At 35.2% G+C, this 25,985-nt stretch overlaps 1 protein-coding gene and 2 long non-coding RNA genes across 3 annotated transcripts; 2 read left to right on the top strand and 1 right to left on the bottom strand.

Annotated features, from left to right (window-relative positions):
* Nucleotides 1–14,962: 14,962 nt before the first annotated feature.
* LOC104246222 (proline-rich receptor-like protein kinase PERK3) lies at nt 14,963–16,337 on the top strand. Its single transcript, XM_009801989.2, has one exon. It carries the CDS (start codon nt 15,042–15,044, stop codon nt 16,059–16,061), a length of 1,020 nt encoding a protein of 339 aa, XP_009800291.1. The 5' UTR covers nt 14,963–15,041; the 3' UTR covers nt 16,062–16,337.
* Nucleotides 16,338–22,034: 5,697 nt separating this feature from the next.
* Nucleotides 22,035–22,820, top strand: LOC104246228 (uncharacterized). Its single transcript, XR_715912.2, has 2 exons — nt 22,035–22,340; nt 22,450–22,820. It is a non-coding gene; the product is annotated as an uncharacterized lncRNA (long non-coding RNA).
* Nucleotides 22,821–24,618: 1,798 nt separating this feature from the next.
* LOC138876466 (uncharacterized) lies at nt 24,619–25,764 on the bottom strand. Its single transcript, XR_011401753.1, has 3 exons — nt 25,352–25,764; nt 24,844–25,208; nt 24,619–24,765 (listed from the first exon to the last, which is right to left on the bottom strand). It is a non-coding gene; the product is annotated as an uncharacterized lncRNA (long non-coding RNA).
* Between the last annotated feature and the right edge of the window lie 221 nt (nt 25,765–25,985).

Below are 25,985 nucleotides of genomic sequence, written 5' to 3'. Positions count from 1 at the left end.
ATATTCGGTTTTTAAGTCCGGAATCGAATTCTCAGGGAACTAACCTATCTATTACTCTCTTCAGCAATGTTATTATCAACTCAATCAATCTCTAGATGCAAGATTTTTGATCAATAACGATTGGGTTTTTGTTTAACTACTTCGACTTCTATTAAAAACAACGGTAAGCTAAAACAAAGATAATTCAATGGTAAAAAGGTTTAGGGCAGTGATTTTCCCAATTGCTAGTTTAGGTCCTGACTCTTCCGCTATAATCTCGCCATAATACTCTATGAGAATTAAGAGCTATGGATTATCGTAATTATCTCTCGATCAACTACAATAATTTACTAGAGCATTCTCTCGAACTACTCTAGCTGACAATAGTTATGCAACTCTAAAGTATCCCACCAAAGTTTTGTTATCTCTAAACCCACTTTTAAGTTCAAGTAATGAATCTTTTCAATTACCCAAAAGTGGTATTGTTCAACTGCTGTCTAACCTAATACTCTTTCTCAAGCAATATAAGGTAATTAGACACGATTAATCAAGGGCCCATTCAATTAATCACCATACAAAACTTAGTTGAACAATCATATCATAAATCCGGCTCGATTATAACAACTTGAGTCAAAACTTCAACCAACAATTGGTTCCATCAACCCTAGATAAGTATTTAGCTACTCATAACAAAATAAGAGAAAACTACTAAATTGTTCATAATGTAAAATTGAAAGAATTAAAAGGAGATAGAAAAACTCTAATGTTTTGTTGATCTTCTCACACTTGTTCTTCCTCCCAAAAGTAGTCTAAAATTAGCTTCCCTCCTCAGTTGGGCGAGTTTCTAAGCTTATAAAGGTTTTACAAAAGTTTCCCCGAAATTACATTTTGGTCCTCAAACTTCCAGCTGCATGAACAGTGCACCGCAGTCGCGGCCAACCGCGGTGAAAGCTGACCTTTCTGCCTCACTTCAGTAACCTGCTGCGGTTCACCATGGTCGCGGTGGACTTCTTGCCCAGGCCATTTATGCTTCTTTTTGTTCGGGTACTTCTCGAGTGGGTGTTTTTCTTCATATTATCGCCTCCAAAACACTCCATGTTGCGTCTTCTCATATAATATTCCCTGCTAAACAAAAGAACACTATTTAGAGCATTTTGTTGGCAATTTATCTATAAAACAACAATAAAGTATGGTCATATGAAGGTGTAAATATCAACTATATCGCCTACTATCAACACCTCACACTTAAATCATTGCTAGTCCTCGAGCAATCCACCACACTCCATCAAAATTTCTTCCCTAAGCTTTTCCTTTAACGACTAACACCATGAACATTTTACAAAAATTTGCACCTAGTAGTGAACAACCTTTACCTCAAGAGTCAAACCTTTTGTACCATGCAACATTTACACTTACTCAAACTACTCTATACAAGAGTCAAGACTTACCTTTCCTTTGTGGATCACATGCCCTCACATCACACAAGAGAGTAGTTCCACATATAATGATAATTAGAACAATTAGGAACTAAGATAGACAAAATTCGCTCACTCTCAGAAAGAACGTTCACATGTCATAAAGATGCACCATAGGCTTGCCCGTAGTGTAATACTTTACTAATTGAGCCCATTCAGTCTAAGATCAATAGGACTTTACTTGGTTGTAATGTAAGCTAAGGGACGGGTAGGATATATTTAGATATAGTGACTAACCTCCCTAAGAACTTTTAATACAATTACATTAAACTTAAAGATCATAGTTGTGCCAACCAAACACTCTACCTCATTTGTTTAAAACATCCCCATCCATTAGGTGCAATTTGTACAAGCCGCCACTTATCAACCATTATAATTGTTTATGACCCATATTTTTCTTTTTTTTTTCTTTTTTTCATGGTGCTTTTTCTTTTATGCTTCAAATTCCACACCTTTTCTCTATCTCAATGGTTCCACTCAAAAAAACCACCACCCCACACTTTTACTTTTTCATATTTCCATTACTGTTCAAGTGCTTATTGGGAGGTAAAAGGGTTCAAACGGCAAGCTATTCAAATAATTGGGTAAGGTTCGCAATGTGGTTGCCAAAGAAATAGGCTTATAGGCTCAACAGAGTTAACTACGATATATTGCATTCAGGTGGATTTACTTATATATCTGGCTCAACAAAGAAATGCCTATATCACTTCTAAAACTGAAAGAACTACTATTTCGCTTTGTAAACACACAAGGCAAGTTCTAGGCATCAAATATGAAACATGGAACACAGTAAAACTCACACACACATGGCATGTGACTCACTCCGGATTGGTTTATCAAGACATTCTCTTTTGAGTGTTCAAGTTAGATACAAATGTACAATTTTAAGGCACTCCAACAGGATTTAACCAATGAAGCTAGGCGTTAGACTCTAGTGTCTATTGTTTTCAGGTGTAAAAAATTGATTTTCGCTCGTAGCCCATTAATCCTAACCTAAAACTAAAAAGAACAAAAACAAAAATTACCTATACCCGGTTTAAGCTAAACCTTTGGAAAAGAACCGTGGCCCAAAGAAAAACCAAGGGGGAGTTACTACACTACCTAAAAATAAAATAAAAAATCTTTTTGGTCTTTTCTCTAGACTACTTCCCTCAAGAAAATTGTCTAAAGGATCCGTCATCAGGAAGAGTCTCCATATTCCATTTTTTTTCTCGACTTAGTCCCTCAAGAACCCCGCCGAAAGAGATTCGTCGTCGGGACAAGTCACTTACTATTTTAGCTTTCCTAATGAACTATTACTCTACATCAAAACAATTAAGGCAAGACAAAACAAGCAAAATTAAACAGTCAATTATTACAATTACAAACATACAATGAAGTATCCCCACCCCACACTTAAAATAAAGACATGTCCCCATGGCTTAAAATTTAAAGAACAGTGAGGTTAAGGAACTTCCCTGAAGGCTCACTCCTGATCGGAGACAGTGTTTGGGTTCACGTTGCACGCACGTCCCAGCGCTCTCAACCAGCGCAAGAATTTCTTCTCCGATTTCACTTGCCTCTCAGCCACCGCATCAACACGGACACCCAAATCAGTGACTAAGGTACGCAACCCAGTCATATCCTGCTCCAAAGCTGTCATACGGGTGCTCTGGCGTGGCTGTGATGGGCCTGCCACATCAGCTCTCGGAGGAGGGGGAACCTCAGCTACCTCAGCATCATCATCATCATCAGCTGAATCATCATCAGAGTCATCAACATTCACCACCGGCTCTCTTCCAATTCCAATTTTTCTCGCCCGGAACGGGGCTTTTAGTGGCAATCTCCCATCAACTCGAGGGTCTTCAGGGACTCGAGCAATACGACACAGCCGGGTGATCAGCGAAGGGAAGTAGTGGCCCTTGGTTAGCTCAAGTGATCTAATGAACATCTCTTCATGGATGAGCCGGGCCACATCAAAATCATTGTGGGACATGAAACAGTGGATTGCGGATGCCAGTGGTAGATTAACATCTGTCGTGTTGTTGGATGGCAACAATTGACTGTTGACAATGGTGAGCCAACACTTAGCCTCCCAATTCAGATAGTGGGAGTTGAGAGTAATCATGTGCTTGATCCATAGGTGTTCTCCGTTCGGCACACAGATAGTATCAAGGGATGCATTTACCGGGGTATTACGCACCATCACAACCCCATTCTCATGTTCTGGCAAGTTCGCATAGAACTACCTTACTAGTTGAACATTAGCCTCCTCCGATACCTCGAAGAAGATGTCCAGCTGACACCACCTTAGCTCATTAAACATATTGGGGCATTCCACCTCCAAAGTTGTTCGATCAATGTGCACCTCAGGTTGTAACTTCTTAGCTGCTTTCTGGTTGTACCTATCCTCCGCTGCTCTGGATACAAACTGAGTGCTATCAAACTGAGGTGCATTGGCTTGGCTCCTAGCTCGTGAGGAGCCTCCCGGTCCACTAGTGGAGGGTCTGGTGTTTCATCGCTTCCTGGAAGAACGCATTGTACCTGTCATACAACGAAACGCCTATTAGTGAGTGCGCAAAATATGTGACTATGGATGGTTACTCAGACTTCACCATAACCATATCACAATAGCTCCTTATATCTCAATTGGGGTAATTTCCCAAACACCTTGTGAGCAGGACACTATCCAGACATATATAGCCCTCATGGGTACATCAAAGCTCCTCCCCAATCAAGTATACTACCACACCAACACACCCCACACTTACTTCATTCAATCACCCACCAATAACACCGTTCAAACATGCAATGCACAACCCCTTCACCAATCAAACTCAAAAACGAAATTTAAAAGCAAAAACAAAAAGAAAAAGAGTATACCAACAATTACATCCCAATACAATATAAAATTACATAAACTACAACATAATACTAAAGAAAGAGAAAGAAGAGGTGAGGAACATACCGTAGTTGAAGAATGGGGAGAGGAATGGAGGTGGGGGATGTTAGTATGAGGGAAGAAGAAGAAGAGAGTATTTGAGGGGTTAGGGTTTAGAGAGAGAGAGAAATTAGAAATATGGGGGAGAGGATCGGGTGTGTTGGGTTTAAGAGGGGGAGTTTGGGTTATAAAATTAAAAGAGGAAGAAAAGAAATAAGAAAAATGGAAAAAATAAAAATAAAAAATTAAAATTACCTGGGACCCACTGCGGTCGACCGCGGTGGATTTAAAAATTCGAGGCAGATAGTTCACGCTTTACCGCGGTTTACCGCGATCCACCGCGGTCGCGGTGAGGTGAAAAATCTGAGGCAAAATATTTGCCTTCCACCGCGGTTTACCACGGTTTACCGCAGTCGCGGTGCTAGCGCTGTTTTTCTGTTTTTTCTGTTTTTATTTTTTTATATATGAAATTACATGAACACACTAACAACACACTCGTGGGTTGCCTCCCACATAGTGTATGATATAACGTCGTAGCACGACGCAAGCATTTGATCATCATTCCTCATCCGCGTACTGGGGCTCTTCCAAAGTGATTACCACTCTATCCCCTTTTTCTTCAGCCATTCCAAGGTAATGTTTCAACCTTTGCCCATTTACTGTGAACTTGTTTGTCCCATCTTCTGATTCAATCTCTACAGCTCCACTTAAGAACAATTGCACCACTCTGAAGGGTCCTGACCATCAGGACTTTAACTTACCTAGGAACAATCTCAATCTCAAGTTGTATAACAATACTAGATCTCCGGGTTTGATGTTTCGATCCAGATATGCTTATCATGCATTAATTTCATCCTTTCTTTGTATAATCTAGCACTCTCAAAGGCCTGGAACCTGAATTCCTCTAGCTTATGTAACCCAGTGATTTTGTTAGTACCTAATGTCTCCACGTCTAAGTTTAACTGCCGCAATGCCCAAAGTGCTTTATGCTCTAGCTCCACTGGGAGGTATCATGCCTTGCCAAATACCAACTTGTACGGTGACATACCAATTGGGGTTTTGAAGGCTGTGCGGTACGCCCACAATGCATCATCCAATTTCTTTGCCCAGTCAGTCCTTGTTTCATTCACTATTTTTGTGAGGACACTTTTAATCTCCCTAATGGACACTTCAACTTGCCCGCTCGATTGTGGATGGTACGGGGTGGTTACTTTATGACGAACTCCATATTTTTTCAATAGCCGTGCGAATGCTCTATTGCAGAAATGGGTTCCTCCATCACTGAGTATAGCTCTTGGGGTACCAAAACGTGTGAAAATGTTCTTCTTCAAAAAACCTAGTACCCCTTTAGCGTCATTGGTCGGGAGAGCCACCGCTTCAACCCACTTGGAGACATAGTCAACTGCTACCAATATGTACTTGTTACCATACGAGCTGACGAATGGCCCCATGAAATCAATCCCCCACATGTCAAAAATCTCCACCTCTTGAATTGTGGTCATTGACATCTCGTGTCTACGAGATATGTTGCCAGTCCTTTGGCAATCATCGCAGCTTTTGACCTAAGCATGGGCATCCTTGAACAGAGTAGGCCAGTACAAGCCTGACTCCAACAAAGATAATTCAATGGTAAAAAGGTCTAGGGCAGTGATTTCCCCAATTGCTAGTTTAGGTCCTGACTCTTTCGCTATAATCTCGCCATAATACTCTATGAGGATTAATAGCTATGAGTTATCGTAATTATCTCTCGATCAACTACAATAATTTACTAGAGCATTCTCTCGAACTACTCTAGCTGACAATAGTTATGCAACTCTAAAGTATCCCACCAAAGTTTTGTTATCTCTAAACCCACTTTTAAGTTCAAGTAATAAATCTCTTCAATTACCCAAAAGTGGTGTTGTTCAACCGCTGTCTAACCTAATACTCTTTCTCAAGCAATATAAGGTAATTAGACACGATTAATCAAGGGCCCATTCAATTAATCACCATACAAAACGTAGTTGAACAATCATATCATAAATCCGGCTCGATTATAACAACTTGAGTCAAAACTTCAACCAACAATTGGTTCCATCAACCCTAGATAAGTATTTAGCTACTCACAACAAAACAAGAGAAAACTACTAAATTGTTCATAATGTAAAATTGCAAGAATTAAAAGGAGATAGAAAAACTCTAATGTTTTGTTGATCTTCTCACACTTGTTCTTCCTCCCAAAAGTAGTCTAAAATTAGCTTCCCTCCTCAGTTGGGCGAGTTTCTAAAGCTTATAAGGGTTTTACAAAAGTTTCCCCGAAATTACATTTTGGTCATCAAACTTCCAACTGTATGAACAGTGCACCGCGGTCGCGGTCGACCGCGGTGAAAGCTGACCTTTCTGCCTTACTTCAGTAACCTGCCGCGGTTCACCGTGGTGCCACCGCGGTCGCGGTGGCCTTCTTGCCCAGGCCATTTATGCTTCTTTGTGTTCGAGTACTTCTCGAGTGGGTATTTTTCTTCACATTATCGCCTCCAAAATACTCCATGTTGCGTCCTCTCATATAATATTCCCTGCTAAACAAAAGAACACTATTTAGAGCATTTTGTTGGCAATTTATCTATAAAACAACAACAAAGTATGGTCATATTAAGGTGTAAATATCAACTATATCGCCTACTATCAGCATACTACTTGTTATAAATTTTTTTATCATGTAGATTAATTCTACTATTTAGTAATATAGTTTTATATTATATTCAATTTATCAAAACTTGAATTTGTGGCGATCTAAAATTAAGTTTCATTCTCTAAAGAGAATGAGATAATTTATGATAAATATTATATGAGCTAAGATAGTGGATTCAAGTCTCACTGCACCGTGAGGGTAAGACACCAGGTTCATGTTCTGATGTACCATGATGACAAGATGTTGGGTTCAAGTCCTATCATATTATGGCCTAACGGGTCTCATATGGGTAAGGCATTGGTTTAAGGTCCCAATGGCCCATATTGATGATATAATAATGGTGGTGTGAAAATAACACTTTAATTAAAAAAATCATGAAGTACGCCCCAGTACCGGATCAACTCCATTCTCAGAAGCGAATGTGATAGCGATGAATCAAAAGTCTGCAAGAAGACAAAATAATTATCATGGCCATATAAATATATGTGGGCATGGCAAAGGACGAAAAAATAATCACCATGCTGGTGATCATTATAAACAAGGAACAATAAGAGTTCTCAGAATAATCCTTCAAAAGGCAAAGGTAATAATGTCCACCGATATGGTATGAAAAATTATTGGGCACGAATTTGACGTACGCCTGAGTATTTTGTCAAATTTTATCAAGCCTCTATGAAAGGGAAACACAATAAAGTTAAGACTCACTTAAACTTTTCAAAATGATGTTGAGGCGAACCCTATGAATAATCATGATAAAGTTGAAGTAAACCTTGCCTATAAAGATGGTATTTTCGAAGGCCTTGCAAATATTACTCATTTAGAAGCTGGAGACTTCTTTAAGCATCATAACTGAAGACTTATTACTGGGAAAAATTATACTTATAATTTTTTTTTTGAAGTTCATATTTTTGAATAAAATATTTTATATTGTCAGCATTTACTTTCCTAAGTATAGTTTCTTTTGTTCTTAAATTTTTCAATATTACTTATGATGTATTTTTTTTCTTTTTCTTTATGAAGAATATGAAAACTTCCTAGTCTTCAATTGGCCGTATGAATAATAAAGAAGAAATATATCTTCTAGATAGTGCTACGACGCACACCATATTAAAAATAAGAGATATATCTCTTATTTAATTATGAAAGAAGCCATTATCATAACAATATATGGTAGTACAAAATTAGTTGAGGGCTCTAAAAGAGCGACTGTATTACTACTAGGAGGAATTATATTGGCTGTTAATGATGCATTATATTGTAGTAGGTCTCAAAGAAATTTGTTGAGTTTCAAAGTTATTCGCCAAAATGGCTATCATATTGAGACTACCAATGAAAGAAATGTTGAATACCTTTATATTACTACAATAAAAGCGGAAAAGAAGTATGTGTTTGAAAAGCTTCCCGTATTTTTCTCCGAATTATACTACACTAGTATTAGTGTAGTCGAATCATATGCCATAGTAAATAAGAAGTTTACTAATTATTTTATTATTTGGCATGACTGGTTGGGCCATCCCGGTTATAATATGATGCAAAAAATAATCGAGAATTCACATGGTCATTCATTGAAGAACCAAAAGATTCTTCAAACTAAAGCATTCTCTTGTGCTGCATGTTCTCAAGGCAAACTGATTATTAGACTATCAGTAATTAAAGTTGGAATTGAATCTCCTACATTTTTGGAACGTATACAGGGTGATATATTTGGGCCCATACACCTTCCATTTGGTCCATTCAGATATTATATGGTTTTGATAGATGCATCTACAAGATGGTCACATGTGTGCTTGTTATAAACCCGCAAATTGGCCTTTGCGAGGTTACTAACTCAATCAATAAGATTAAGAGCACAATTTCCAGATTATGCAATTAAGACACTTCGTCTTGATAATGCTGGTGAATTTACGTCCCAAGCCTTTAATGATTATTGCATATTAACTGGGATAACAATTGAGCATCCGGTTACTCATGTTCATACTCAAAATGGTCTAGCGGAATCATTGATCAAACGCTTCCAATTAATTGCTAGACCAATTCTTATGAGAACAAAACTTCCCATTTCGGCATGGGGTCATGCTATTTTGCATGCAACAGCTCTTGTGCGGATCAAACCCATAAGTTATAATGAAGTCTCCCAAATACAATTGACTTTTGGTCAGGAGCCAAATATTTTCCATCTTAGAATATTTGGATGTGCAGTATATGTTCCAATTGCTCCACCACAACGTACAAAGATGAGATCCCAAGAAGGTTGGGGATATATATTGGATATGAACTCCTTCTATTATTTTGGAACCTATGACTGGAGATTTATTTACGGCAAGATTTGTTGATTGCCATTTTGATGAATCAATATACCCAATATTAGGGGGGAAAATAAGCAGTTGCAAAAAGAGATAGAATGGAATGTATTATCACTATCTCATTTAGATCCTCGAACAGATCAATGTGAACACGAGGTTCAAAAGATAATTTATTTGTAAAATATTACAAATCAACTGCCAGATGCATTAACTAACCTACCAAGAGTGACAAAGTCACATATTCCAATTGCTAATGCTCCCATTCGAATTGATGTCCCGGTTGGACAATCTATAAATGCAAATGAGTCTAATCCACGCTTGAAACATGGTAGACCAATTGGTTCCAAAGATAAAAATCCTCGAAAGTGAAAAGGAGAAAATGATCTAGGAGATCATAATATGGAGGCAATTGCTCAAAATGAGCCCTATGATATAACAAATGATAAGACCTCAGAGGAGGTCCAGATACCTGAAAATAATAAGAACGAAGAGATCTCAATAAGGGGAAAAAGATGGAACCGAAATAATATTATTATCGATAATGTTTTTGCTTATAATGTTGTTGTTCAAATAACGAAACAAGATGAGGATCTTGAACCAAGATTTGTCGATGAATGTAGACAGAGAAATGATTGGCCAAAAATAAAAAGATGTTATCCAGGCAGAATTAACTTTACTTGAAAAATGTGAGGTATTCAGACGTATAGTTCGAACACCTGAAGGAATAAAGCCAGTGGAATATAAATGGATTTTTTGTGCGAAAACAAAATTATAAAAATGAAGTCGTTAGATATAAAACACGACTTATGGCACAAGGATTTTCGCAAAGACCTGGCATTGATTATATGGTGACATATTCTCCTGTGGTGGATGCAATCACCTTCGGGCATCTTATAAATCTGGCAGTCCATGAAAAACTTGATATGCGTCTGATGGATGTTGTCACAGACTATTTGTATGGCACATTAGACAATGAAATTTATATGAAAATTCCTGAAGGGTTTAAAGTTCCTGAAGCTAATAAAAGTTTTCGGGAAACTTGTTCAATAAAGCTTCAAAAATTCTTATACGGATTGAAACAATTAGGGCGAATGTGGTATAATCGCCTGAGTGAGTATTTGTTAAAAGAAGGGTGTAAGAATGATCCAATTTGTCCTTTTGTATTTATAAGAAGGTCTGGATCTGAATTTGTTATAATCGCTGTGTATGTTGATGATCTAAATATCATTTGAACTCTTGGGGAACTTCCAAAAGCAATAGACTATTTGAAAAAAGAATTTGAAATGAAAGATATTGGAAAGACAAAATTTTGTCTTGGTATACAAATTGAGCATATGAAAGATGGAATTGTTGTCCATCAATCAACTTATACCGAAAAGATCCTAAAGAATTTTTATATGGATAAAGCATATCCATTGAGTATCACGATGATTGTGAGATCAATTGATATAAATAAAGATCGATTCCGACCTCATGAAAATGATGGAGAGCTTCTTGGTGAGGAAACTCCATATCTTAGTGCAATTGGGGCACTAATGTATCTTACAAATAATATTCGACCAAATATAACTTTTGCAGTAAATTTATTAGCAAGAATTAGTTCCTTTACAACAACAAGACACTGGAATGGTGTTAAGCATATTTTTAGATACCTCCGAGGGACAATTGTATGAGATTATTTTATTCTTATGAATCCGATGTACAGTTGATTGGTTATGCATATGCAGGTTATTTGTCTGACCCACATAAAGCCTGATCTCAAACAGGCTATCTATTTACTTGTGGAGTTACATCTATTTCATGGCGTTCAACAAAACAAACTTTAGCTGCTACATCTTTCAATCATGCAGAGATAATAGCTATTCATGAAGCTAGTCGAGAATGTGTATGGTTGAGATCAGTTACTCAACATATTCAACAATTGTGTGGTCTTTCTTTCAAAACGAAGATTCCAACGATATTGTATGAAGACAATGCTGCTTGTACAACTCAACTTAAAGGAGGATATATCAAAAGAGACAGAACAAAGCATATTTCACCAAAGTTCTTTTTCACACACGATCTTTAGCAAAATGGTGAGATAGATGTTCAACAACTCCGTTCAAGTGACAATCTAGCAGATTTATTCACTAAGGCATTGTCAGCATCAATATTTTAGAAGCTGAGACATAAAATTGGAATGCGTCGTCTCCGAGATATCAAATAAAGCTTTCATCAGGGGGTGTATAATACGCGTTATACTCTTTTTTCCTTAACCAAGGTTTTGTCCCAAATGGGTTTTCCTGGTAAGGTTTTTAATGAGGCAATACTCAATGCGTATTACAAGATGTGTGTACTCCTTTTCCTTCACTGGGCTTTTTCCCACTAGATTTTTTCTAGTAAGATTTTAACGAGACACATTATCTTTCAAATGAACATCCAAGGGGGAGTATTATAAATAAAGTGAATGTATATGGATGTTCATTTAATCCATCCATACATTCTATACAATGTACTACTTGGATAGATGTACCTATTAATTCCTAGGATGTATCTAGTGAGTTTTGGGTGTATCTTGTATAATATAAATAGGATATTCTTTGCCTATGGAAGAACACACAAGAAACACACTTGAATAAGATAACTTCAATATTCTCCTCCTATACGTCTTGTCTTTATTACTATATTGTTCTATTTTGCTCTCATTTCTTAACAATAGTAACACCAAAGTGTCTTATTTATGCAGTTTCTCCCTTACGAGTTTATTCGGATGAAATGACACCATATAACCACTTTTAGTTTTTCTCTTTACAACACAGCCACACTTTACAAAGTATTTCAAAATTTAGCCATTTCGCTGCTATCTTCTTAGATTGTGCTTTTTCTTCTTCTGCAACAATTCTGCTTCTTCTTTGTTCGAAAACAAACCAATTTACCAATCTTCACAATGTCAATTATCTGTTCTTCAGTTAGTTCCACAAGCATTTTTTATTATCGTCCAAAGTACCTTCTCCAAAGTTGTTCTTTATAAGTGGTTTAAGAAGTCTAAGGTCAAAACTTGAAATAAAAGTTTTTCAAGTTTATTAATTGTAAAATCAAACATTTATACTATATTTATCCTATTTTTAATCCAATAATAAACCAAATATCTACTAAAAAAATTTATCTACTAAATAATCTCGTTATTGTTTAATCCTTGTATGATAAACTCAAGACTATAATCTAATGAATATATATTTGAATAAATGCCACAATGTCAGTAGTGGAAAAACATATTACTATAATAGATTAATAACCTAGAATTTTTTATTTTTTTTTTTGTAATTACATAGATTTATTGTGATATTAACACTTCTAGCTATGCCGTGCGGATATCAAACAAGAATATACTGTTTTCGTCCTTTTTTCTCCCTACAAAAGGAAGCAGACAAAGACAAATCCTATTTATTTAGAAAGAAAAATAGTGTCTATGCATATAAAAGCAATGAATGAGAAAAATTGACAGCTTAGAAATGTACATAAATATCAAATGAAGACATCAACAAAAATATGTTTCAAGACTCGGTAAGTACTTAAAATTAAGGAAAAGTGCTTTTAGCAATAATTTTCTTTTACTTATTTAATAGAAGTAATTATGTAATTATATTTAATCTCGACGCAGCCTTTACGACTGAATATAATATAAGTATTGATTAACTATTTATTCAACTATGCTGTGTGTGTATTCGAATTTCGAAGATAGTAGTAGGGGCTGATCGAGCCCTTTGGTACTGGGTTCAACCTAAACCTAATATTTTGATGGGAAGTATAAATTTATGTATAAAAATTTATTAATATTATTATAAATAGTAATACATAACTTTAAAAATACAATAGGTCGCAACGTTCCCAGCTTTTAATCCAGCAAGTTTGGTGTATTAAGTAAACCATTTTTTTTCCTATATGAACTTTTGCGTTAGATCAGGTTGGTTGAATGGAAGCTGGGGTTGGTGTAACTAAATATTCTTATTACTAAGACTCGAGAACAATAAAGAAATCAAGAAATTGGCCCCAGAAAGCTAATAGGTTAGGAAACAAGGAGTTGTCACGATAGATATAAATTAAATAAATAAATGAAGGACCATAGGCAATCTGTATTGCCTAAGCTTTATTTTGCTAAATATTCTCAAAGGCAAACCTAACAATACAAATGGGATCGGATAGAATCGTTCCACTCTTAATCAAAGTCCAGATATTTCGAATTTGATCTATGTTAACGAAAAAATATTACTAGTAAGGAGTGCTTTCCCTTTAAAGGGCTTTATGCAACCTGTATCTAGTCAGAGACGTAGTCAGTACTTGAAGTTTATAGGTTCGGGAATCTAATCAGTTTAAGTTATTTGTATCTAAATTATTAAATTGTATATATTCAATAAATTTCTTAAGAGAAATACATAATTTGGACAAAAACTATTGAGTTTGGCCTCAACCGTAAATTGTACTCTAGCTCCGCCCTTATATCTAGCTTAATCGAGACTTTTGAGAACTTATCTTTTAACTCAAAACTCATAACGTCTAAATTAAATTTGAATATGCTAATAAATACACCATTCACAAAATCATATTTGAAAAGGCACCCTGTTTCTAATCATGTCTACTTTTGCTTCAACCAAACATTCAAGTGGGTCTAAAGCGACAGAACTGCCTGTTCCAAAGTGACAATACATTTTAATTTTAAGTACAAATAGGCAGAAATAATATTCTGTATATTTTAACATCTTGCTACTTGATGATTGGACGGCTGCTTTTTCCTCTAGCAAAATAGCATATGTATATCCAATTTCAAAGAAACTAGAAAAAATGTAACCTCTTGAGTATTCTTAGCAAGAAATTCAAGAGGTTATAACTAAGAAGACAAATACTAACATTTTGAACTTTTTAGGTATATAATAGGAAAAAAATTAAGAAGAGCAATACTGGTCATGATTTTAGAAAAGTTTATAAGACAAACACCACCAAGGATTATGATAAAATAAATAAGATCCCTCTTTCCCTAATCGAAAACTTCGAGTTCAAACCCTAAAATGGAGAAACTTTTGATAGAAAGCTTTTCTTTTTGTGGGCTCTAAGCGACGTGAATTTATTAACCGAGCTAGTAACTTTTGAAGAAGAATTAACCTAAATAGTAGTCAACCTAACCGCTTGAACTAAAAATTGACGGCGTATGTATAATATATAAGTATAATTTATGTATATATATATATATATATATATATATATATATAACTGTGTATAATCTATGTATATCGGCTAAAAAAGATAAACATGAATCTGTCCGATTATTTGTGTGAAGATCTCTATTTGAAATGTATAAAGAAAAAAAAATCATTTATATATGACAAGCTTATAGACTTGTTTTATCAATGGGAAATTTTACCGAACCCCCAATGTTAGTCAAATGACAGCCAACCCTGAACTAACGTAACTATACCAAATTAATGCTTATAAGACTTTTTCCAACTTTTCCTTTCCCAATTTCCATCAACCTTATTTTTCAAAGAGTACACACTGCACACCAAGATTCAATTAAAAAATACACCTCTTTTCTCACTCTTTCTACTTCATATATAAAAGAAAATATAGTCCTCATTTTTAATAGGTCATAGCCAAACTTTTCTTCTAAACTCTCTCTCTTAAAATCCACAACACCAAAATTTATAGACAAAAAAATCCTAGATATGAACCGTGGAGAGATCATAATTATTTATAATGTTATTTTGGTTATACTCTCAATTATTATCACAATTCTTGTTATCCTCCTCTTCATTTGTTGCAAGAAAAAACCAATCAAAGCTGAAGAAACTCTTCCAACAAAACAAAGTGCATCTTCTTATTCTTTAATGGATATTCATACAGCTACAGATGGATTCAACTATCGTAGAATCATCGGTCAAGGCCGAATAGGAAGCGTCTACGCCGCCATATTACCAAACGGAGAACAAGTAGCAGTGAAAAGAATACATCCAAGTTTAGTTTTAAGCAATGCTGGCTTAGGTTTTTCGTCGATAATGAAATGGCTTTCTTTAGTTGATCATCCGAATATCGTGTCAATTTTAGGGTTTTCTGAAGCTCCAGGTGAAAGAATTGTTGTTATGGAATATGAAGGTATGTTAAGTTTGGATTTTTATTTACATCAAAATTATGATGGTGTAGCTCTATTGGATTGGAGTTGTAGGTTAAGAATTGCTGCAAATGTTGCTAAGGGTATAGAATATTTGCATGAAGTTATGGCACCTAATATAATACATGGTTGTATTAAACCATCAAATATATTAATAGATGTTAAGTTTTGTGCTAGGGTTTGTGACTATGGTTTGTATTTTTTTTTGGGAAATAACTATGAAAGGAAATTAGGGTTAATGGGGTATGTAGATGATGAATATTGGATTGAAAAAAAAGGTGGTTCAAAGGAAAGTGATGTGTATGGATTAGGTGTGGTTTTGTTGGAGTTGTTGAGTGGAAGAAGAAATAGTGATAATCAAGAAAATTTGCTTGTGAAATGGGCATTGCCTTTGATTAAAGAAATGAAGTTTAGTGAATTTTTGGACCCAAGACTTGTTATACCAAGTGATATTAGACCTATTGTTAGATTGGCTAAAGTTGCTTTAGCTTGTGTTGGAAATTCAAGAAAAAGTAGACCTTCAATTGTTCAAGTTGCTGCTATTTTGACTAGCTTAGAAGTTGGATTAAGCTTCTGAGTCAGAGTAAAAAATATAATATATATTGTCATCAGAGGCGGGTTCGGGATTTGAAGATCGGAGTTACTCATTACTAATATATCACTATATTCTAAAGGCAGATGTATATACATCGAATTTTTGTCGAACTTTAGGAGTGCTGGTGACCCCTCTTGGTATAGCATATGTCCACCTCTATTTGTCATGCTTACATAGTTGGATTAAGCTTCTGAGTCAGTGTAATTATATTTTTATTAGAGGCGTATTTGACCCATGATTGGCGTATTTGACCCATGATTTGAAGGTTGTAGGTGCTCATTACGAATATATCATTATATTCTAAAGACAGATGCATATATACATCGACTTTTTATCGAATTTTACGGGTATCGGTGACCCATCTCGTTATAACATATGGTCGCCTCTGATTGTCATGCTTACATAGTGGCGTTTGGTTGAAATGTCTGAGTTTTTGATATTTCCACATTTTATTTTTGAATTTTGGACAAAAAACAATAGTGGTGTTTATTTGGTTGAAATGTCTGAGTTTTTAAAAACTTTTTCAGCTTTTGTTAAAAAATTGAAAAAGACTTCCGAATTTAATTTTCTACCAAACACCATTAGAGAAATTAGTTTTCAGTTTTTCGAAAAATTGCGAAGAAAAAACCACACTGAAAGTTTTTTTAAATAAACTGAGATAATTATTAAAAGACTTGAAAAACTGAATTGAACATTTTGAGGATAAAAATAACTTTTTTGCAAGATTTAGTTCAATCGCTCTCAGTAAGAAACTCAAAAACTAATTTTGCACTCTTACAAAACTCCAAACTTCAAACAAAGGCCAGCAAATATTAATCAAGTCAAAGCAATAGCCAATCTACAGACGACTTGTGGTTTGGCAATTAATTGGAAATGTTGGTGGACTTTGACCTTGAAAACCGTAAATTGTAATGCTAACCGTGAGACTTATAAGTCACGGGTTTGAATTGTAAAAGCAGTCGCTAATGCTAGCATTACGATATGCTATTTACATCGCACCTCTTGAAGTGCGGTCTTTCTTCGGATCCTGTATATTAGGGGATGTTTTGTGCACCGATTTATCCTTGTTGTTGCTAGAGGAAAAATCAAATTAATTGGGCATATGCTTTTGGACGGTTGTTTTTTTCTTGTTTCCCAATCGGTGTTCGGTACCCGTATTGGAGCCCGATTATATCTGTATTCGCGCTGCGTAGGACCCCATTCGAGAGGAAACAGTCCCTACCAAGGAGCAGTCTCATTCACTGCACCACATGCTTTGTAGTTTATATGTCAATATATGACGGTGTCTAATTGATTTATTGTTATTTTGTTTGTGGACCAAGGAATCCTTCTTTAATTGTTAGGGGGGGGGCCTTTCTTTTCTTTTTTTCTTTATTTGAGTGACCTTTTTTGTTGTCTCCTGTATATTATAATGTAGCAACGCTTTTTAGCTTGTCATTTCTTAATCATTTTTTTTGTCATTTCTTGATCATTTACTCATTTTGGATGAATCAATAGATATGCAAAAATTGGGTGATGTTTTTAAAATTAGACTATACTGTTTCTCATAAATTCGGGAATCTTGTCGCCTACCTTTGAATAATTTCAATCCTCAGATATAATAAATGTTATATATGTCCTATGTATATAAATTACTTTGTTTTATGAATGTGCTTTTCTAGTGTCGTCTTCATGATTATGTGTTTATGGAATTTCCATCTACTAGCTCTTTTTACAAAAAGATTGTTTCATTTCTTATGATGTAAGATATACATTCATTAAAACTAATTTTATGTGAGTTATAATTAGTACTATTTTGAGGAATTTTCAGAAATCACTATTATTTAGTTTCTATTAACTTCTTATAACTATCGTAAATATAATTACTTTCTATAGCTACTAGTATTTAGTTGTTACGCGACTATATTTGATGTATTCGCGCTGCTGTATTCATGAATACAGTAGCGGAATTCGCCTAAAAATAGGGGAGTCCAGTTGTGCAACTATATTCACTATATTCGTGCTATTGTATTCATGAATACAGTAGCGAAATTCGCCTAAAAATAGGAGAATCCAGCTGTTTAACAACATAAAAAAGATCAATTAGTCTGTATCACTCCTAATTTAACTCAACAAAATTAATTCTACATAAGATTTCATTACTACTATGTTGTATTCCATGTATTCGTGCGACTGTATTTATAGATACAATGAGGTAATCCGCCTAAAAAATAGGGATTACAACAGTTTAATTTTGTATTTCATGTATTCGCGCGACTGTATTTATAAATACGGTGAGATAATCTGCATGTATACATTGTATTCAATTCAACTGTATTCAAACAACAAAAAATTACAAAACATAGTATATATATTCCGCTGTATTACAGACCTTCGGAATACATAAATACAGACGAAAAAATAATGTATTTATACAAAAATATAATGTATTTATACACAATACAATGTATTTGTATCATTATATGTAACTAAATAGCAAAGAAGAGAAGAAAGTTCGTCGGAGATAACATTTTCCGATCAAGCAAAATACTGTATGCATTATATTAAAATTAAAAATAGAGATGAACAAAAACTTGGACCTCAAATCTTCTCCGGTGTAGCCATGGCCAGATCTGTTCGCCTAAGAGATGAGCCAATAGTAGATGATGAAGCCAACAATTCTGACGACGACCACGATGATGATCCCGACAATTCTGCTGATTTGAGCGAGAAGAGAGGATTGAGAATCTTGATGAGAGAGAGAAGGAAGAGAGAGAGAGAAAGAAAGAACATAATTGGCGTATTTGAAACCTCAACGGTAAGTATAAATAAATATCTATTTTGCTATAAAACAAAAAAGTTAGCTATAAGTAATAATATTTTGAAAGTGTTTTGGTTTATAATAGATAGGGTGAAATAATTTACTATAGGTGGTAAAATTTCCTATTATTTTCATGTTACAATACTAAAAGTAGAAAGCCTTCCTTTTTGTTATTTTTGAATAATCATTGAACGGGCCACTGAATGCTCGAACCCGAAACATCTGTGGGCCCCTTCTGGAAGCCCACTTGTCAGATATTACATCGTATACCTTATATTATATGTAAGTTTTTTCTTCCTTTTCTTCTCTTTTCTTTTTCTTAAAAAATATGATCGCATAAGGGGGGAGGGACGATACTGAGAATTAAACACACACCTCTTAAGTGCTAGATTATAACAGAAAGATTATTTTGCAGGATGATCAATAAGGAAAAGACTATTATGCAGTGATTAATATTGAAAAGTTTGTTATATATAAATTATTATTTTTGAGTCACGCTGGAGGGAAGTGTGAAAAGATCCCCAAATTTAATTTGGGAGGGTTTAAAAAAAATGATAAAAGGGTATTTTTATCTTTGAACCGTGTAATATTTGTCCTCATTGCTAATACACGAGTGTTATTTTACATTTTATGTCGCATCCTAGATTCTGCATCATGAGATTCTTTTCGGAAGTTGGGGCTCAACACCTTTTCTCTATTTGGGCTTTCGGAATTATACTGCTAACAATTAGTTCTGGAATCGTAATTTTGAGTAAAAATGGCGTGTGGTAGTCACTATTGAATGTGATATTTATTTTTTATCCAGCAATTTTAATGTTAAGCAAAAATAGCTACTACTCTATTAAAATTAATATGAAAAGATATTTTTACCTTTTCTTCCATTGCTTTTCTTCTCAAACCCTCGCTTCTCTCTGAACTTGGAATTCCGGTTGAGATGACTTCGTCGTCGGCAACAAAATTCGAAAGCTTTTCTCAAAGTTGAAATTCTCAGTTCTCAGTTTTATCCTCGGAGCCCCTGTGCTCTCATTTCATTTGCAGGGGCGAAACTTCTGTAGAATCTCGCTCAACTGCTACTGGAGAAGAGGAGCATTACTAAAGCTATTTGCTTGAGAGTTCATAACGGGCATCCAAAGAAGCATCTAGACTACGCATTGTGTTATTTTACAAATTATAAGTTCCTAACATGAGTTAACTGCAACTGCAACTATGACTAATTTGACTAATTATGAATAATAAACATCCATGTGGAATCACGTGTCAAAGAGTCAGATGAAAATGTTACAAGAATAGAAATTAAGGACATGTAGTCCTTAACTTAGAGTTCCAAGTTCAAAAGTTAAGGACACTTGGTCCTGAACTTTGAGTCCCAAGTTCAAAAGTTAAGGACAATAGGTCCTGAAGTCCTGAACTTAGACTAACAAGCCCAAAAGTTAAGGACAATAGGTCCTGAACTTAGGCTAAGAAGCCCAAAAGTTAAGGACAATAGGTCCTGAACTTACAGTTACAAGTTCAAAAGTTAAGGACAATAGGTCCTGAAAACTTAGACTAACAAGCTCAAAAGTTAAGGACAATAGGTCATGAACTTAGGCTAGGAATAAACCCAAAAGTTAAGGACAATAGGTCCTGAACATAGACTAACAAGCTCAAAAGTTAAGGACACTTGGTCCTAAACTTACAGTTACAAGTTCAAAAGTTAAGGACATGTAGTCCCGAAGTCCTGAAGTTAAGTTCAAAAGTTAAGGGCATGTAGTCCTGAACTTAGAGTTCCAAGTTCAAAAGTTAAGGACATGTAGTCCTGAAGTCCTGAACTTAGAGTTACAAGTTCAAAAGTTAAGGACATGTAGTCCCGAAGTTATGTTCAAAAGTTAAGGACATGAGCAGAAAGGTATTTTCGTCCGGGCAGTTAAGGACATTTTAAACAATGGCTTAAAAGTAAATATATGTATTAGTAGCTAACCGTGCACTTCCCCCTAATTTTGAGGGTATGATCTGGATAAATTGGATTAGGCCATATAGTGACTTTTAGCTTAAGCCTTTTGGGTGAGGGTCCAAATTACGTGAGAAATGTATATTTTTGGTCATTTTTCAAAAGAAAAAATTTCACTTTATACCCATTAATTCCAAACTATTTACCATTTAATGTCCAGGTCCAAACTATTTACTACTCCTACTCATGCGGCCCAAACTATTTACCCGATTATTCATTTGGATTTTAGGATTTTGGGAAAATCATAGTATAGCAATTTGGGTGCGCTAGAAACTAATTTTTACATCTGGGTGTTGTCCAAACCGGTTTGTTTCAAGAAATTGAGGACTAAATCGGGATTTTTTAAGGATTTCCATAAAGTTACCTTGGAAGATGTAGAGGTTGCTTCTTCTTTTGAGAATCCTAGAGAATTAACCAGGTATTTTACCAAGAAATGTGTCGGGGGAGGAGCTGGGGTTGCACTTGTTGAGTAGAAATATTGAGATACAACTATTGCTTTGCCTCTGAGTCTGACGAGCATATCATTTATCTATTGTTGTTAAGGATTTTGCAAGAGTAGAAAATACTTCTACCATTAACAGAAGAGTTGATGGGTTTAACTGTTTAGATATTTATTAGTTTGAAAAAAATGGGTCTTAAACTGCGAAATTTTTAGCTTAAAATCGAAGAAGAACACAACTACCCAATAGTATACTGCTATGATATATAATATGTTGTAGGAGTATATAGCTAGAATGCAACAGTATACTATTATAGTTTACAATATGCTATAACGGTATATTGTAATAATCGATGAATAACACATTTACCTAACGGTATACCGCTACAATATACAATGTACTATAGGAGTATATAGTTATACTGCAACAATATACTATTATAGTATACAATACATTATTATAGTATACTGTAATAATATATAATATACGAAAAAGGTCCAAATATGCCCGTGAACTATGCGAAATAGGACAAATATGTCCGTCGTTATTACTTTGGCCCAAATATGTCTAAATCGTCCAATAGTTGTGCAAATTTGCCATTATTAGACGGAAACCATATTTTCTTCTTTTTTAATCTACTGATACCAAACCCGACTTAAAAACACCCGACCCGACCCACCCTAATTCTAAAAGACCCAAACATAATCCCCTAAAACAGACGCTCCCCAGCCCTAAAACAAATGCTCATATTCCTTCTGTCATCTTCTTCCTAAATCCCAACTAGGGTTCTTCTTCTTTCTCCTCTTTTTTTTTTTATCCTTTAATTTTTCAATCCAACCAGTTGTTTCCTTCTTGTTTGATCCACTCACTTTCCTCTCTTACTTCTTTCATTTGCTTTGAAATGTCGGAATGTTCGAGTTCTTCAAATAGCCGTCGAAGGATGTGTGGATGTGGAGTTGCTGCACTCCATCTCACATCGCGGACTGAAATGAATTTCGGAAGATGCTTTTTCAAGTGTCATAAACCTACATGATGTAAGTTTTCTATTTTTTTTCTAATTAATGCTTATTCCGACAGATTTGGATCAATGATTTTGGAATATTTGTAATCGATTTTTTTATGATGTTAATGTTTTATTTGCAGAAAACTGGATGTGGTTATTGGAAATGGGAAGACGATGAATTTCCACCAAGAGCTATTGTTGTCATCAACAAATTGAAAAGGGAAAAGGATGTTCTTCTTAAAGAAAGACTTGGAAACAGGGGGGATAAATTATTTCTTATGTTTCTGGGTTTCATTATTGGATTTGTGGTTAGCTTCATGTTTTGAGGGAAGACTTGAAAATATGGTTGTAATTATTTATGGTTGTTTTAGTTGTATAATTTATTTGCATTGTATTGTAATGGTTGGATGAAAATGATTGTAATATGCAGTTTATTATTTCTGATGTAATGGTTGAAAATATGGTTGTAATTTAAATGCATTGTAATGCTATGGTAGTAATTCGTTAGCAACATTTGTGTGAACATTCTGGTGTTATATAATTGCTCAATAACATTATGATCAGGTAGTAATATGTGATCCATATAATTGCAAAAGTTTGCCTCAACTATGAGGAGGATTGCAAAAGTTTGCCTTTCTCTCAGTGCCTCAACTAATGTTGACCAACTTCTATCTTTTGTATCATCTAGTCCTAACTGTCCATTTGCACCTTTTCCCCATGTGTAAACGTTTCCCCTTGATGTTAGCACAACAACATGATAAGATCCTGAGGATATCTCTGTAACAAATTCCTCTAAGTTTTCCTTGCACAAGCACTAATGATTTGTCTTTGGATTATGGATTTCCCAGTTGACCGTGCATTGCACTTCCCATGGTAAAAACTTTTTCTGCGCTAGATAGTGCAGTAGTTAGGGTGCTTGCGTAGGAAACAACTTCCTTTATCCCCATTGCCCCATGTAAACAGCTTCCTAGCTGGATTATTGAATTTAAGACGATCAACAATGATTTCCACTACTACAATTGTATACATACTGGAATAACCACATATTTACATAATACCAATACTGCTAAATGATTTCCACTACTGCAGCAATAATACCAATACTGCTGAATAACCACATGGTTATGGTAGCAACACTGCTGAATAACCACATATTTACATAGCCACATTGGAATATAGTTAAACAAACAAACATTCATATCCACCAAACCAAGATAACATGCATATCAGTTAAACCAACATAAAATTCACCAAAAATCAATCGTTTTGTGCATAATAGTTATCCATAAACTAAGTTCCTTAAATTTTTCACAAAAATAATTAGCCAACTTATGCTAAATTTCAGCATTTGGTACAGGGACTCCTTCCCCATTTGGCTTCATCTTCTTTTTCTTTTTTCTTACTTCAGCTTGGAGCTGGCTAAGTGTAACTGCAGCTTTCCCCTTCCAAGTTGCCTTAGTTGGTGAGTAAGGCAAGTTTGTCGGCATAGACACTCCATCTGCCCTCCTCCCCCCCCCCCAGTAAATTGAATCCTTCTACTCCCAGTTGGTAGTTTTGCTTTCAGCCTTCTTTCCTTAAGTATTGATTGTGACTCAAAGATGATTTGTGGCCTCAACACTGGATCTTCCTCATCACCAATATCTGGACCATAGGCTTGTGATTGTTGTATTGTGACTTGAGAAGAGTAATCAGATTGTTGTGTTGTGACTTGAGAAGAGTAATCAGATTGTTGTGTTTGTACTTCAGTTTTAGATTGTTTTGTTTCCTCATCGCCAATATCTGGACCATCTTTGCTCTGTCAACCAAAGAATGAGTTAATAAGAAATTGTCATACTTTAAATTTCCATTATAAATTTGTTTTACCTTGAAACAAGTCCTAGAATTGTGGTTCTCTCCACCATATTTGTTGCATGTCATCACAGTTCCTTTCCTTGAATAACTCCACTCCCTTGCTTGCTTCATCAGGTTCTCTATTTCTCTTTACCTTGGGTCTGCCCACAGTCTTGGCAATTTCAGGTGGATCCATTGCTTGGCTAAGTTCAATTTTCCAGAATTTTATACCCCTAACTGGTTGAAACGTGTGCTTGTAAGTCAAGGAATATGCTTCTTTGCTATAGTACCAATGTATTTGTTCCTTAGTATCACCCTTTCAAAAGTAAGAAATAACACTAATTAGATAACTTGGAAAATATGAGCTTAAGTGAGAAAACTAACTTAAAATATTGCATACCCTATCATATATTATAGCTTTGATAGCATGGGGGCAAGGGATACCAGAAAGTTACCATAATCTACAAGTGCATTTTTTATGTTCAAGATCCACAGTATGTCTATCATCACCTTCTGTGATTTCGTATCCAAAGTCACCATTAAACTCAACCTTGCAATAATGAGAAATTGCCCTATAGTCATTGTATAGAATCAAATCACTTGGACTATAGTCACCATTCCATTTTCTGACAAAATAGATATAAAGAGTCAAATACAAGGAGTGTAAAATAGAAGCAGAACAGTTCATTATAACTAGCCATTACCTAATTTTATCTTCATTGATAGCCAACAAATTCATAACCTTTATTCTAATCTCCTCGAGCATCTTGATAATTGGCATATGTCTAGCTTCAAGAATCTATGCATTAAACGACTCGGTAAAATTATTATCAACCATCATGTTTTTACATTGAGTGTCAAAATATGCTCTATACCAAGATTGTGGAGGATAATGTAGGAGATCTTTGGCAGCAGAGGCATCTTCATCCTCACATAGCTCTCCCATCGTTTTAGTTGATCTTTGAAATCTTCTTCATAAGTGCTCCAGGTACACCACCACAACAACTTCTTCATATGTCCACTTCTCCACTTCTTCTGCTAATTTTCCTCAATATGTCTTACGCAATACCTATGATGAGCTTTAGGAAGTATATTATGCACAACATCAATTAACCCCTATGATAAAACAGGAACAAACAATCATAAAAGGTAAAATATATAAGTGTATACAAGAGAATAATATAAATCAGAGATGAAAGTTGTAGTGTTTACCTTTTGCATATCTGAGATGAAAGTCACTCCTTGTCCATCATTTAGCTCCAGAGAAAGCTTCAAACACTCTAAAAACCAACCCCAACTCCTGGCAGTTTCCTTGTCTACCACAACCCATGCAAGAGGATAAAATTGGTTCATACAATCTTGACCAATAGCCACTACCAACTGACCCTTAAATCTACCCTTACGAAAGGTACCATCCAGCCCAATCAGTGGTCTTAAGTCACTTTTCCACCCATTTTTCAATGCATTGAAGCATATGTACATCCTTAAGAACTTTCTTTTCCCTTCTTCAAGAGCATTCTTTGATAAATTGATCACAAAATCACTGCGCGGATTAGATTGTCTTACTTTTTGTCCATAAGCCTCGAGTTTGTTATAGTCATCAACAAAACTGCTCTCCAACTTCTTAAGAGCCAAACCCTTGGCCCTTTTGAGCTTACTTTTGGACATATTTAAATCAAAACCACTCTCCAACTCAGCTTTCATATCCTATAACTTGTACTTAGAACTGTATTGCACCTTTCTCTTAAAAAATTGGGCCAAAGTATTTTGATCAGCCCAAGCATTTTTGAAAGATGGATCACATGTATGTTAATCTTTCAATGTTTTGATTCTAATGGTAGGACAC

Source organism: Nicotiana sylvestris, chromosome 8 (genome assembly GCF_000393655.2).
Source record: "Nicotiana sylvestris chromosome 8, ASM39365v2, whole genome shotgun sequence".
Classification (NCBI taxonomy): domain Eukaryota; kingdom Viridiplantae; phylum Streptophyta; class Magnoliopsida; order Solanales; family Solanaceae; genus Nicotiana; species Nicotiana sylvestris.
The sequence above is the reverse complement of the archived record's forward strand: the minus strand, read 5'-3'. Positions and strand labels throughout refer to the sequence as shown.

Bases quoted from the DNA above. Each gene is read 5' to 3' on its own strand.
- LOC104246222 (XM_009801989.2), top strand. From the start codon at position 15,042: ATGAACCGTGGAGAGATCATAATTATTTATAATGTTATTTTGGTTATA.